The 15,344-nt window shown below is 37.0% G+C and overlaps 1 protein-coding gene across 3 annotated transcripts in view; it reads left to right on the top strand.

Annotated features, from left to right (window-relative positions):
* Dcx (doublecortin) overlaps positions 1-12,863 on the top strand; it is a 100,914-nt gene extending 88,051 nt beyond the window's left edge. For 2 of the 3 annotated variants that reach the window (XM_047536573.1, XM_047536571.1), the window contains exons 5-6: positions 510-604; positions 12,723-12,863. In XM_047536573.1, the coding sequence (XP_047392529.1) occupies positions 510-604; positions 12,723-12,779 (152 nt within the window). In that variant the 3' untranslated portion in view covers positions 12,780-12,863. The remainder of the gene's footprint in view (positions 1-509; positions 605-12,722) is intronic. The other variant, XM_047536572.1, reaches the window with a different exon arrangement.
* Positions 12,864-15,344: the final 2,481 nt, after the last annotated feature.

Raw genomic sequence — 15,344 nt, 5'->3', positions numbered from 1 at the left:
GGAGAGAGATTGACAGTGGTATTGTCCTGTTCCTATCCCGTCATCTGCCACCAAAGGGGATGCACCCTGATCTGAAGCACTCCTACTTCTCCCCTTTTATGTAAGGCACATAACCTCTCTGTGTCTCACTTTTCTCCTCTCAAAGATTGAAGTAAACTAATACTTATCCAGACTACCTCCCAGAGATGTTAGGGTCAAACCTGGGAATGAATATGAAAAAGATTTGAAAAGAAACAGGCCCCTGTGATTGGGAAGCATGCAGGGAGTGTGCTGGTGGGAAGGGTGGGAGGATGTCTGCCTTGCACTGCATAGGGACCTAATTAACAGAGGATTGCAGTTCTTGTCCTTTTGAGGAATGTGTTTCTTTTCACCTTTGTTCTACTCATCAAATCACTTGGTTGTCTGTGTGCCTTGTTTGAATGTTCTTAGTGTCTTCGGAGGGGTCGGATAACTTGCTCCTTTGTATGCTGTTGATTTTTATCCCTTCCTTTTCTCTTGCCTTGGGCTAGCAAACGGAACCTCCAGCAGCCAGCTCTCTACCCCCAAGTCTAAGCAGTCTCCCATCTCTACGCCCACCAGTCCTGGCAGCCTCCGGAAGCACAAGGTATTATGTCTCTTATACCTTACTAAACTCCTTTGCATTCAGAGTTTCTTGAATGGCAGGACGGAAGTTTTCTCTTCCATTCCACTTCAACAGCAAAATGAAGCCAGAATCCCCCTTCATCTGGCTCTGCTAGCTTGATGTCCTGAATCCCAACAGGAATCATGCTTCTTGTCACTTTTATTTATTCCTCTGGTGCCTGCTTTTTTTCAATTTCCAGTTACATCTGTATCTTTCCCAAAGGGAAGAAGTACAAAGGTCCCAAGTACCTCCTTCTGAGGTAATGGTGTAACCGAACAATGTCTTGGGGGATGGATTGAACATTTGCATCCCCAATTCAGAAGCATAGCAAAGGGGATGTTGAGGGCAACACCAGGAACCAGTCAAGGGAAGTAACATAAAGATAGAAGTCAAAAAATGCTTGCTCCAAGTTACTCCCTTTAGATTTGCTGGACATTGATGAATAGACTCTTGTTTCACTCTGTTCATTACCTGGCAGATTCTGGTGCAGTGTATGAAGAAAGGACACAAACATATTGCAGTGACCTTGGGCACCATTTGCACCTCTTTAGCTATCCCAAATAAATATATCACTAAAATAACAGAAGTGTTGGGGCTGGGAGAGTAGCTCAGCAGTAGTGCTCTCCTAGCATGGAACCCTCAAGGATCTGGGTTCCACAACCAGCACCATAAATAATAATAATAATAGAAGTACATAAATTTCCTAGCCGTACTTTCCAAGCAGTTCCTGCCCAGAAATCTCTCCTGTGTAGAAAATGCAGGGTGGTCACTGCTTTAAACCTCTTATACCTGAAGAATGTGGATGTGGTTTCATCTCTGATGACCACACTGTAAAACAAGTTCCTCTGGGATTCTCTTATATTCTTCTGGCTCACAAGGCTTGATATGAGATTAAGAAAAAAACAAAGCTAAAAAACAAAGCTAATTCCATCATGGAACCATAAATGGTGAGAGGTCATGGAAGACCCCTTCAAGGGAGATGAATTCATTTCATTTGATTCGTTAACTAATCTTATGAGGTTGCCACTTTACAGATGAGAAAATTGAGACCTAAATGGCTAAGTTACTTACCAGGACAACATAATTAGCTATGGGACTGGTACTGAAGTCACTACCAGTGTAATACCGGAGTCATTTCACAGTAGCTCTTGAGAGCTGATTGTGTATATCACTTCCTGTGTTCAGTAACATCATGTTGGTAACTTGAACTTGGCCATGGTGGGAATATTTACACCATGGAAATCAGTTATTTCTTTTCCCCGTAGAAAGTCAGTTGTTAAACATTGAACAGCATACTACTGCCTGACATCCATTTTCATTTCATTTTTTCTACATCAGACTTTTAATTTCTCTACATCAGATAGCTATTGCCTGTCCTGTCATTCCTAATGCCCATTCCATTCCCTTAATTACCCTTTAACTTCTGATATTGATCCTGACAAGGACCTTCTGATTGTTCTACTGACCTATTTGGTTTCAGAATTTTCTGACCTGTCTCGTAGACTTTTACTCAGAGATTGTGAGAATGGATGAAAGTTGCTTTTACAATTAGCTTTCAGTTATTCTCTACTGAACAGAGAAGCTTGTTAATATTCACATTCCAAGATGGGAGCAGCCTACCTCTGTTGTTCTGCTGCCCATAATGAACTTCCTACGCTACACTGCTTCTTACTATATCTTTGCCTTGCGCCTTTCTGTCCCTGCCTTCCTTCTGGGAAGTGTAATCATTACCTTCCCCAAAGTGCTAGAGGCAGCTTGGGCATTTGTTCTGCACACTTGAGTCGTTCAACTTTTCAACTGACATGTCTGGTTCGTTTAGGCTGAAGACCCATCATCCATAAACCAGTGGAGGTGAGTGTTGGTATTGTTAAACTGTTTCTCCTGGTTGGGCTTGCAGGAACTTGCGGCTTGCTTGTTATTTTTAAATTTAATTCTAAAAGTGATTTTAATTATTGAAGGACTAGAACAAGCTCACAGGTGGCAGCATTACAAGGCCTCACTATTTTCTTCACTGTGGAATTTTCAGTGTATCCTTTTATTTTTAAAATTATTCTTTCTTAATACTGTTAAGAAAGCAAGTAATAAATTATATAATTTTCTAGAGCAAACTGTTAAATAAAATAAACATTTGAATTTAGATATAATGTATTCTTTTAAAAAACTTGCTATCTTTATATCTTTTCAAACTTACAAAAAGGTTGCAGGACTAATAAATGCTTCTGTGTTTCATTTGTACAGATTCATCAGTTGTTTGTATTTTTCTGGTCTACTTTATTTTTTGTGTTCTCTCCCTCCCCACACCTCACAGGCATGCATATATACATTTTACTATTTTTCTGAATCATTTGAGATTAAGTTGCAAACATCATGTTCCTTTACCCTAAATGCTGAAGTGTGTATTTTTTTAAGAACAGTGGCATTTTCTTTTCTAACCATGGTACAATTACGAAAATCAGGAAATCTAACTTTGACATAATACAGTCCATATTTGAACTTTATCAATTGCCTCAGTAATGTTCATTTTTAGTCCAGTATCTAGGATAGGATAACACATTACATTCAATTACACTATCCTTTTGATCTTCTTTAATCTGGAAAAGTTCCTGAGACTTAATCCTTTAGTACAGTATATTATAGAAAGGAAGAGTATAGGCCAGTTAGAATGTCCTTCAATTTGAATTTGTCTGCTAATTCCTTGTGATTAGATTCAGACTATGCGTTTTGGGCAGGGCTATCATAAGAATGATGTTGCACTCCCCTCAGTGCGTCCTATTGGGAGGCAATAAGCCTCATACTTATACCAGTAATGAAGCTTGAACTGATTTTTCTGAATAAGCTAAAATGTGTCTTGTGACCTTGGCTCAATCCCCCTGGGCCTCAGGTCCCAGATCCACACCCCTCCTTTCACACAGCTACCTGAGCCTTAGAACCATCAATATCCCTGGGCAGTGGGCCTGAGCAAATCTCATTTGACCTTTTGTCCAAGTGAACCTGAAAGGTGTGAGTCATGGTGGAGGCAGGAAGCAGGTGGCTGAGGCCATGACTTTCCTCCTGCACAATTGGAAACAAACTTGAAGTCCCAGCATCCCTCTGGTAACTTTTGATGGCTGTGATGGGGCCCTAAGCTGTAATCAGCCTTTTGGCTTCTCCTCTCAAGCAGCTCATGGAGAATCCTTAATGCAGCTGCAAGGGGGTTAGCCAAAGTCCGCATACTCAAGTGCTACAATATGGACACAAAGTAAATCTTTGGCTAGTTAATGAGAACAACATTTTGCATTTCTATACTGCCTTAATCTTTTCCATAGTCATTTCTCATTTACCCTTGTTATATCCCCATGGAAGAGATAGTGCAGATAGTATTCCCATTTTACAGATGAGAACGAAGAGGTACAGAGATGAAAGATAGTTTCGATGTGATTTAACAAAAAAAAAATTATTGAGGATCCCCTTTGGAGATAGTACCACATTCAAGATCTTACAAAAGTTTACAAACATGGGGAAACTCATTCAATGAAAAACTTTCCCAGATTAGTAATTGCACCCATGACTTTAAATTTGGAGGTGTTTTATCTGCAAAGTATCTGAACATAACATATTGTCTGAATATATAAATAACATAATTTAAATATATACTTTCCTTTATGTTTCCAACAATTCTTTTGTTTTCCTATAAGTGGTCAGAGAGATAGATGAATGAATAAAACAGAGTTCTGACCCCTAAGTCACAGGGGCAAATAACTTAATACATGTGACTTTGCATAGTGTAATGGAGAGCTAACAAAAGGACTGCAAGAGGACAAAATAGGGTGGGAAAGACATCTGACTGGGGAGGGTGGGAGATGGGGAAAGCTTTACATAGAGTGACATTTAAGTGGGGCCTTGAAGACTGGGTAAGCTTTTGATGGCTGGTAACAAGAACAGGCATTTCAGCTTTAAAAAAAAAAAAAAAAACAGCAAGAACAAAGCCACCATAAAAGTGCAGCGCTCATTTGAGAAATAGCAAACTCAAACTAGAAGCCAGTCTTCTCAAAACTTTTCCCTGATTTCCTTTGGACTATAAGCTCCTTGGACCAGAGACCAATTTTTTTGTTTTCTCTAATGCAAGAATATCGCCAGCACAGCTGTATTTGTTACAAACATTTTGTTCTGTAGGGCTCCAAGGGACTAAGCAAATGAATTTCAGGTGCAAATTATTTGTATTGTTAAGCAATTTGTGTGTTTCTGTATTTCTACATATCAATCAACAAAAACAGAATGTTAAGATAATTCTTTTTTCCTGAACATTGTTCTATCCATACAAGAAAATACGTTTTGAATGTGAAATAAATTGATGGAGGTACAGAGGTTCAGAAGTTCATACCTAGCTCTGGTCCTGTGGATTCTCTCCTTAGTCTGCACCTCTACCCATTCCAAATCACAGCAGCTTCAAGTGGAGTCACCTCACTATTCTACCCCTATGCCTTCACCCACTTGTTCCAATACAACGTCAGGAACAGTATTCTTATATAATTATTTCCACCAACCAACTCCACTAAAGTGTCTGTTACTTGAATAATTAAGAGCAGAGATGAATAGTGAAGCCCAATGATTTAGTATAAGACTCAAAGTGACCTTCATATTTTTAAGAGCCCTTTTGTACTGCCTGAAAAATATCCAGGGAGTTTGTTAACTTGGCAGTATCCATCTCATTTCTTGTGCTTTGGTGCAACTAAAGAAAAAATGCAATTATATTTTATAGAATTTTAGAACTAAAAGGAACATTAAGGATCTTATAGTTCATAAGTTCCTCAATTTTCAGATGTAGAAAGCAAAGACCCAGAAGGGGAAGTTAAATAGCAGAGCTGGGCCTAAAATTTGAGTCCCATGACTCTTAATCCTGTGCATTTTCTACTAGTGAAATTTCATTATATGCAAGTTTAAATTATGAAATTAATCAATAGTCACAATAGTGATAGAAAAAGCTACTACAAAACTATCCCTTACATTTATACACATTATTAAATCCTAAGTATTACTATATTCATTATACAGCTATACATGCATATTGCTGTTTATGGTTGTGTTCTCAAAAATCACATGAGCAGCATTTTATCATTAACATAAGGGACTTTTAAAGTGTATTTAAAAATAATTATGTGAATTATTGAAACATAATTCACATACTATAAAATCCACCATTTTAAAGTATACAGTTTAGCAGATTATAGTACAATCTCAAAGTTATGCAAACATTTACTGTTATCTAATTTTAGAACATCTTCATCACTCTTCAAAGAAGCCCCATGCCCATTAGTAGTCACAGCTCCTTCCCCTTTCACCCGAACCCTGGCAAGCACTGTATCTTTGGGTTAGCACATTTAGAGCATTTCATATAAATTTCCCTCTAGAACTGCTTTAGCTGCATCCCATAAGTTTTGATATGTTGTAACTTCCTTTTTCTTTATTTCAAAGAATTTTCTAATCTCCCTAATTCTTTGACTCACTGGTTAGTCAGCAGTGGATTAATTTCCACATATTTGTGAATTTCCCAGATGTCTTTCTATTATAACTTTCTAATTTAATTCCCCTATAGTCAAAAAAACATACTTTTTATGATTTTGATCCTTTTAAATTTATTGAGACTCATTTTATGGCTTAGCATATGATCCATCCTGGAGAGTATTCCATGGACACTGGAGAACAATGTGTATTCTGCTGTCCTTGAGTAAAGCATTCTATAGATGCTTGTTTGCTTATAGTGTTTTTGAAGTCCTCTATTTATTTCTTGGTGTTCTGCCTAGTTGTTCTATTCATTATTGAAGGTGGAGTATTGAAATTTTCAACTAAAATAGTTGAATTGTTAGTACTGCTTTTGATTCCATCAGTTTTTGTTTCATGTACTTTGGGACTTTGTTAAGGTGCATATTTATAACTTTATTTTCTGGAGTCATTGACTCTTTTATTATTATAAGGTTTTTGTCTCCAGTAAGAATCTTTTTCTTAAAGTCAGTTGTTTTCCAATATTACTATAGTTATTCTGATTCTCTTTTAATTATTGATTTTATGATTGATGTTTTCCTATCATTTTACTTTCAACATATTTATGTCTTTCAATCTAAATTGCTTTTCTTAGCATAAGACTGGATACTATTTTTTATAAAGTTCATTCTTTCAATCACTGTGACTCAAATTCAATTTGAGTGTTTAATGTACTAGTGCTTAATGTAATTACTGGTAAAGTAGGAATTACATCTGCTATTTTGCTATTTTCTATATGTCTTCTGTCTTTTTGTTTCTTTATTACTCAATTCTGCCTTTTGTTGAATATATATTGTCTAGTGTACCATTTTAGTTCCCTTGTTGATTTTTTTTTGGCTGATTTTATTTTGAGCTATTTTCTCAGTGTTGCCTTAAGGATTATAATTAGTATCTTATTACAATCTACTTTAGATTAATAGCAACTTGATTTAAATCATATGTAAAATTTTTGCTACAATGTTCCTGTTTCTTCCCCCTTTCTTTGTGCTGTTATAGACATACAAATTATATCTTTATACACAATAAGTCCATCAACACATTTTTATAATTACTACTTCATGCAGTTGTCTTTTGAAATAAGCCAGACACAGAAAGAAAAATGTTGCATGATCTCACTTATATGTGGAATCTAAAAAGAAAAGGAAAAAAAAGTCAAACATGCAGAGGTGGAGAATAAAACAGTGGTTACCAGGGGAACTGCAGGGGAGGGGCAAAGAAAATGGGGAGATGTAGGTCAAAGGATACAAAGCAACAGAAATGTAGGATGAACAAATACAGAAATCTAATATACAACATAAGGACAACAGTTAATAAACTATATTTTATTAGAAAGTAAGTAGATTTTAACTCTTCTTGTCACATACACAAAATATGTAAGATCATAAGTGCTAATTTGCTTCATTATGGTAACCACTTTACTATCTATAATACCATGCTGTAAACCTCAAATTCATAAAGTAAAATTTAAAAGGAAAGAAGAGCGGTGCAGGTCCATAATCACAGCAACTTGGGAGGTTGAGGCAGGAGATTTTGGGTTGGAAGCCAGCCTCAGCAATTTAGTAAGGCTGTAAGTAACCTAGTGAAATCCTGTCTCAAAATAAAACATAAGAGGACTGGAGATGTGGCTTAGTGGTTAAGGGCTCCTGGATTCAATTCCTGCTACTAAAAAAAAAAATAAAGAAAGAAAAAAGAAGAGTTACAAACACAAATTTGTACTCTCTGTAGAATATACTTAGGCATTTACCTTTACTGGTGTTCTTTAGTCCAGAACTGGTGTTCTTTACGTTGGTTGGAATTACTGTGTAGTGTCCTTATACTTCTCCTTGAAGGATTCTCTTAAGAAATCTTGCAGGATAGGTTAGCACAATGAATTTTGTCTTTGTTTTTCTGGGAATTCCTTCATTTCTCCTTCATTTGTGATAATTATAATTTTGAATTAAAAGAAAAATGTTGATTGATTTCCTAAAATACCTTGATCCATTAAGTCTCCTAACCTTCGCTAAGGGGGTCTGTGCATGTGTTGGGGCAAGATTTCAATGCTCTGACAGGTAGGTTACTACTCTACCTTAACTCTTCATTTACTGCTTGCACAGGGCCTCAAGTTCAGCCAGAGGTGAGAGATTAGGGTCTTCTCTAGTCTTTTTGAGAATACTCCCTGTCCTTGACATGTGACTGACCTTCTAGAATCTCAGGAATATATGTTAGAGCTTTTCAAAGTCCCTTATGGAGAGCACTAACCTTTTCTTTGTAAGTTTATTTTTTTTGCTGGGAGAGTTACTGGGAATTGAATCCAGTGGTGCTTTACTGCTGAGCCATATCTGCAGCTGTTTTTACTTTGAGACAGGGTCTCGCTAAGTTGTTCAGGGTTTTGCTAAGTTGCTAAGGTTGGTTTTGAACTTTCAATCCTCCTGTCTCAGCCTCCCAAGCCACTGGAATTATAGGCATGCACCACCACACCCAGCTCATGTAAGGTTTTATTTGCCCCAACCTTTGCCCCCACCCCAGGCAACTGCAGTTTTTAAACAATTGCAAGTGATTGATGCCCCCTCCCCGAAAATATTGTTCACAGCAAGTGTGCTCTGAGTCAAGTGAAATAAAGAAGAACCCTGCAAGCAGGAGTTTCCAGGAAACTCCCACGCAGGTCAGAGAGTGACAGTTCTCTGGGAATGAGGCATGTTGGGACCTCCAAACCACCACATGCATCCTGCGGTGGCTCCTATGTTGCTGTTCTTCACAAGTATTGGAGGCACTTGGTTTTCAAGGCTATTGTGGAGCTGGAGAAAGGGAGAATGAAACTAGAACAAGTTAAAGCATCAAAAGCTTAGTATTCTTCTAAGATTTGGCCATATTCCTTGAATAAACACTTCTCAGATTGTTACAAATATTTGGTCCACTTCCAGAGATCTGAAAAAGTTGATTTTTGCCAATGTCATTACACTTATGGAAGGAAAGATTTTCAGAGTCTTAATCCACCTTTCTGGACATCTGCAGCTCAAAGATACCTTTGATTATATTCGATTTTCACTTTTCTCAAGTAATTGAGAACTAAATCCTTCAGAGACACAACTCCATTGTATGTCACTTTGCCTCAATTCAATTTCACAAGTTTTTGTTACAGTTCTATTATCTCCTCAGTTTTGTATTTAGCACCTATTTATTAGTTTTCTAATTAACTTTTGTTTGGTAGTTAGAACAGAGGTGCCAAATCTTACCTGGGTCCTGGCTCTGTTGGTATAGATAGTTCACTCATATAAAAATGGTTTTTACATCTTTAAACAATTGTAAAAGAAACAAAACCCTAAGAAGTATATGTGACTGAGACCATACATGGTCAACAAAGAAAGCCTAAAATATTTACATCTAACCTATTATAATAAAGGTTGCCAAACCCTGATTTACAAAGAAGGGGATAGTGGATTTATAAGAAGTGCGTCCATTTGCTACAGTTGCCTTTGTTTTGTTTTTAAATCATTCAGTATTCCTTTGAGAGTCACGAATTGTAGTCTCAGTACTGGAAGAAACCTTACAGATTGTCTTCTCCAAAGTATATTACACTAATGAAGAAACCAACATTCAAAAAGACATGTCAATATTATATTGTGAATTAGCTAGGTCTAAAACCTCAGGTTTCTGAATGTGCTTTACTCTTCTTTCCATTCTAAATAAGCTAAATTTTTTTCTGCCCCATCTTTCTCAGCAAAAAGCATTCTTTCTCTGACTCTATCTACCCCTCCTTGTGTGTGTGTGTGTGTGTGTATGTGTGTATGTGTGTGTATGTGTCTGGGTTATTGAGTATGGAACCCAGGGCCTCATGCATACTAGGCAAGCACTCTACCAATGAACTATACTCCCAGCCCTTTTCATTTTTTTATTTTGAGACAAAGTTTCACTAAGTTGCTGAGGCTGGCCTCCAACATGTGATCCTCTTGCCTCAAAGTCCTGAGTCACTGGGATTTAAGCATATACCACTGCAACTGGCTGTGAAAAAGCATTCTGTTTTGGGTTTTGTTTTTTATTTTTGTATCAGGGATTGAACCCAGGGGCACTTAACCACTGAGGCACATCTCCAGCCCCTTTTATTTTTTTATTGTGAGACAGGATCTCACTAAATTGCTGAGACTGGCTTTGAAATTGTGATCCTCCTGCCTCAACCTCCCAAGCTACTGGGATTATAAGTGTGTGCCACTGTGCCTGGCAGAAAGCATTCTTAATATTATATAAATTTTTCTTTCTCACTGTTCTTTCTGCCTCCTCAGTTCCACTTTCAGCCTACCTTGAGCAGAAGTTGTGTTTTCCAATTTTCTTGGGCAATCCTCTATGAAAGTTCTTTTCTACCATTATACAAAAGGGGTAATATCCACATTGTTAATTCTAAATTTCCAGTTCTCTTTGGTATCTTGCTAATAACAAGCATAAAATAGTGTTTCTCAAACTTTGCTACATTTGACGGTGCAGACAAATATGGAAATGGGTAAGAATCTGCTAACACACCTCTGGTTCAGTGAGAACAATTACACTTTTTTCATGAATTGGGTTTCCAAGCAATATTTCATTTTAATATAAGGGTTAAAAAGAGAGACAGCATGAGGGAGAAGGAGAAAAAGAAAGAGAGAGAGAAACAGACAGACAGACAGACACTGAGAGTCAGAGACAAAGACCAAGATTTGAAAATCACTGACTTAAACCACAGGTATAGTCTGAGAGGAATCACAAGGATCTCCAAATAAATCTCTGGAAGCAATGGGGAAAACCAGTATCATTTCATTCCCTTTATGTTCTTGAGACACAGACAAGACAATACTGGAGCTAGGAATCCCAATTCCTGGCAAGAAAAAGAATCATCAGGAAACAGGTTTGAAGTAGGTAGATATGGAACATTCTCTCAGTTACCATTTATTGAGGGCTTGGAAGTTCTTTGAGAGCTTAAAATGAACCCACATATATATACGCAACTGATTTTCACAAATATACTAATATCAGTCAATAGAGGAAAGATAGTTTATTTAATAAATACTGCCAGAGCAATTTGATATCCTAGGCAAAGCAATGAAACAAACAAAAAATCTTGACCTAAACTTTATTTCTTATACAAAAGTTAACTAAAAAATGGATTGCACACTAAAATGCCAAAAATTTAGAAAGGAAACATAGGAGAACATCTTCATAGTGTAGGCTTGGCAAAGAGTTCCTAGATTTGACAAAAAGCACAATTTACAGAAGAAAAAAAAACTGACAAATTGGATAGATTGGACCTCACTGAAATTAAAACCTCTGTCAAAGACCATACAAAAGATATGAAAATACAAACTACTGACTGGGAGGAAAATATTTGTAACCCACCTATCTAACAAAATACTTATTTAAAGAATATATAAATAACTTTTAAAACTGACAAGAAAAAATCCAATTAGGAAGTAAACAAAAGATATGAAGAAACATTTCACTGCAGAGGAAATAGATGTCATTTAAGTACATGATGAGATATTTTAATATTAGTAGTCCATCAGGGAAATGCAAATAAAAACCTCAATGTAACATCAGGATATTTTAATATTACTAGCCCATGAGGGAAATGCAAATTAATTCCTCAATGACATATCACTACAAATCCACAATGGTTAAAATAAAAAGTAGTGAAAGCACCAAATGTTGGTGAGGATGTGGAGACACTGAAATTACTAATATTTGGTTAGTGAGAAGGTAAAAGGTACAGCCATTCTGGAAAACAATATGGTAGTCCTTATAAAACTCAATATGCATGTGAAAGGTCCTGGATTCAATCCCCAGTACCAAAACAAAAATGTACAAAAGGAAAAATGAATAAAGAAAACTCTAAATTAAACATGCAATTACCATATGACTCAGCAATTGCACTCTTGAGCATTTATTCCAGAATAATGAAAACTTACATTCACATAAAAACCTGTGCATGACTATTATGGCAGCTTTATTTGCAATAGTCCCAAATTGGAGTCATTCCTCATGCCCTTCAGTGAGTGCATGGCTAAATAATCTGTGGTACTTCTACACCATGGAAAACAACTCAGCAATACAAGGAGGAAACTATTGATACATGTAGCAACTTGTTTGAATGTGCAGGGAATTATGCTGACTGAAAAAGATCAATCCCCAAATCTTACTAACTTCCTGACTCCATTTCATCAACACCGTTGAAAAACAAAAATTATAGAGAAGGGAAGCATCTCTATTGGTTGTCAGGGCTTGGGAAAGCAGGATGTGAATGGATATAGTCATAAAAGGGTGTCACAAGAGAGCCCTGTGCTGAGAGTTCTGCATTTTGACTATGGTGATAGACACACAAATGTGCATGCAATACAATTGCATAGGATTATACACACAGTTAAACAAATGAGTGCAAATAGAACTGTAAGATGTTATGTTTGGGAGAAATTGGGTGAAGGGAACATTAGCATATGGTTAGATTCCTATACATTATTTTTCTGTTTCTTATGACTAAATAACTATTTGAAAATAAAAATTAGAGAGAAAAACTAAAACAGCCATCCCAAGGCTCAAGACTTCAAGAAAGGGAAAGTTAACTTTGCCTCTTCTCTTCTTATAGGACCTGTACCTGCCCCTGTCCTTGGATGACTCGGACTCACTTGGTGATTCCATGTGAAGGAGGAAGGAGTGTTCAGAGTCCAGAGTACAAATCCAAGCCTACCATTAAAGTAGGGTACTTTACTCAACTGTCCAACAGGGCTATTGGTGCTTTCAATTTTTCGTTCATTGTTGTTGTTACTTTTCAAAACACACTGTAGTATGTTGGGTTTATTTTCCTGTGATTTCTCCTCTGGGCCACTGATCCACAGTTACCAATTATGAGAGATAGATTGATAACCATCCTTTGGGGTAACTTTCCAGGTATGCCAAATGTGCTAGTACATGACCTTTCTACTGAATACTTAGGCGCCTTCATTATTTTTCCTGTCTCACTTACTCATACACTACAGCAATCTTCCTTCTGTAGAGGGCTGTTTACATACATAGCCCTTAAAATGTTATTGTGGGGAAAAAATCTCATTGGCATATTCAAGAGTGACAAACACAAGTGTCCCTTGTCTCTGAATCTTAAGAATGCTCGAGGATCCCAGGAGGATGGCAAGGCAGTTTCCAACCTTGCTCTTCACTCCTGATTGAGCCCCCAGTTTGTTGTCTAGCACCAATCCTGGCTCTCAAGGCGTAGAAACACCAGCAACTAATAACAGTGGCACCAGATGCTTAGGACTGTGGGGCAGGACTAGCTAAAAGAGATGAAGCAGAATTGGGAAATACCATAGATGTTTCAGTAGAACTTAAAAAGCACAGTGAATTCCTGGTCAATCTCTCCACTGGGGCAATTTGGAATCAATAAGTAAGTGATAAGACTTTGGAGTAAAGGATGTTATTTTATATACTTGATTCATCTAGAAAGCTGTCCAACATATCAAGTTATTACAATGAACTGTATGGTATCCATCTATCTCTGTTCTATTGAATGCCTTGTAAACAGCCAACACTGAAAACACTGTGAGAATTTGTTTTCAGGTCTGACACCTTTCGGTCACTTTTTATAGCAAGAAACCAATATCGTTTTTATAAAAACTCATGTCTGTATTTCAGGAGCAAACTCTTCAGGCTCCTTTTTTATAAACTGGTGATTTTTCTTTTGTCTAAAAAACACATACAGAAAATTTACCAAAAAAATGCAGAATAATGTAGTTTAGAAATCATGCTGTCACTGCCAAACGGTAACCTCCAGGAGAATATGAAATGAATAGTAGAGGCCAATTCAATAGAATCAGTCTTTTGATAGCTTTTTAACAGTTATGCTTACATTAATAATTTCAATGTGGACCAGACATTCTGATTACATTTTAAATGAAATGTTATGGCATATTTTAAGCAACTCTTTTTTATCTATAATCCTAATATTTCATACTGAAGATACAGAAACCTTTCACTTTAACACTAGAAAGGATTTCTCTTTATTAAGGACTGATCATTTGAAATACTTCTCAGTCTTTGAGGTACAGGTTCATAACACTGCTTTTTGTCTGTAATCATAGCCCATAATGGCAAAGACAACTAAATTTGGGTGAAAGCCATGCATGCTAAATTCTGTGTTTGCTTTGAGCAGATATGAAGATTTCCTTTATTGCTTTGTAATTGTTCAGATATTTTGAAAGGTGCATCATTCAAAGCCAAGCTATTGTTTGGCTACTGAATGACATGCAGTTGTCCCTCCCACTAATGGAATGAGCTTGCTCTGTGTGTGTGTTTGTGTGTGTGTATGCACGTGTGTGCACACGTGTACAGGCATGCACATGCTCATCTGCAGCTGCTTCATAATTAGTAAATACTGCAAGACAACCCAACATGGATTGGTGGCAACTTGGTGGCATTGCTGATGTTCAGGGAGAAATGTAGGGTGGAAGGGGTAGCTAGAGGCCCCTAGACAAGTTTCAGAAGTCCTTAATTACCAGAAAGAATTTTGGTTCAGAAGTAAGAGGATAGTAGTACCGGTTTCTGCTTATTCTGGTCATTCACTGAAGAACCCCCAAATTATGAGGATCTCCTTTTGATCTTGCCTGCATTTGTAGATCCATTCAAAACCATTGAGAAACTCATTTCACTCAGCCCCTATTTTTTTCTAGAAGCTCACAGTTTTTGTATTGCCTTCTAGAATGGCTAATAGTTAATTAGGAAAAATTGGTACTTTGGATTGGGGTATGGGGATAGAGAGTGGTGGGAGGTCTATTTTTAAACTTTAGACCAGACCCTCCAAAGGACTCCATCTACTGTCTTTCTCAAAATCTCATTTAGTCCCATACCTTCATTTTAAGATGAGGAAACAGAGACTCAAGCAGCTTAATGACCTGCTGGGAGAGTAGGACCGGAGGAAGAATCTAGATTTCCTCATGCTCCACACAAGAACTTCCTTGCTGTGGCTTATGTACCACTAGAAAATACTAAATGGATGTATTTTATTTATAATCTTGGAACCAACACTCTTCTATAACAATAGTACAGTTTCCATCTTTCTATTAATCAATTATAAGGAAATGTTTCTGTATTGCTGCTTTGAGGGGTTTGGTATAGTTCAAAATTCAAGCCTCCACTAATTGCATTTTAAATTAGCCCATTTTAAAGGCAAAAAAATTGTCACTGAACTCCTTTACCCCTATTATTCATTCCCAATTTT

Source organism: Sciurus carolinensis, chromosome X (genome assembly GCF_902686445.1).
Source record: "Sciurus carolinensis chromosome X, mSciCar1.2, whole genome shotgun sequence".
Lineage (NCBI taxonomy): Eukaryota > Metazoa > Chordata > Mammalia > Rodentia > Sciuridae > Sciurus > Sciurus carolinensis.
The sequence above is the reverse complement of the archived record's forward strand: the minus strand, read 5'-3'. Positions and strand labels throughout refer to the sequence as shown.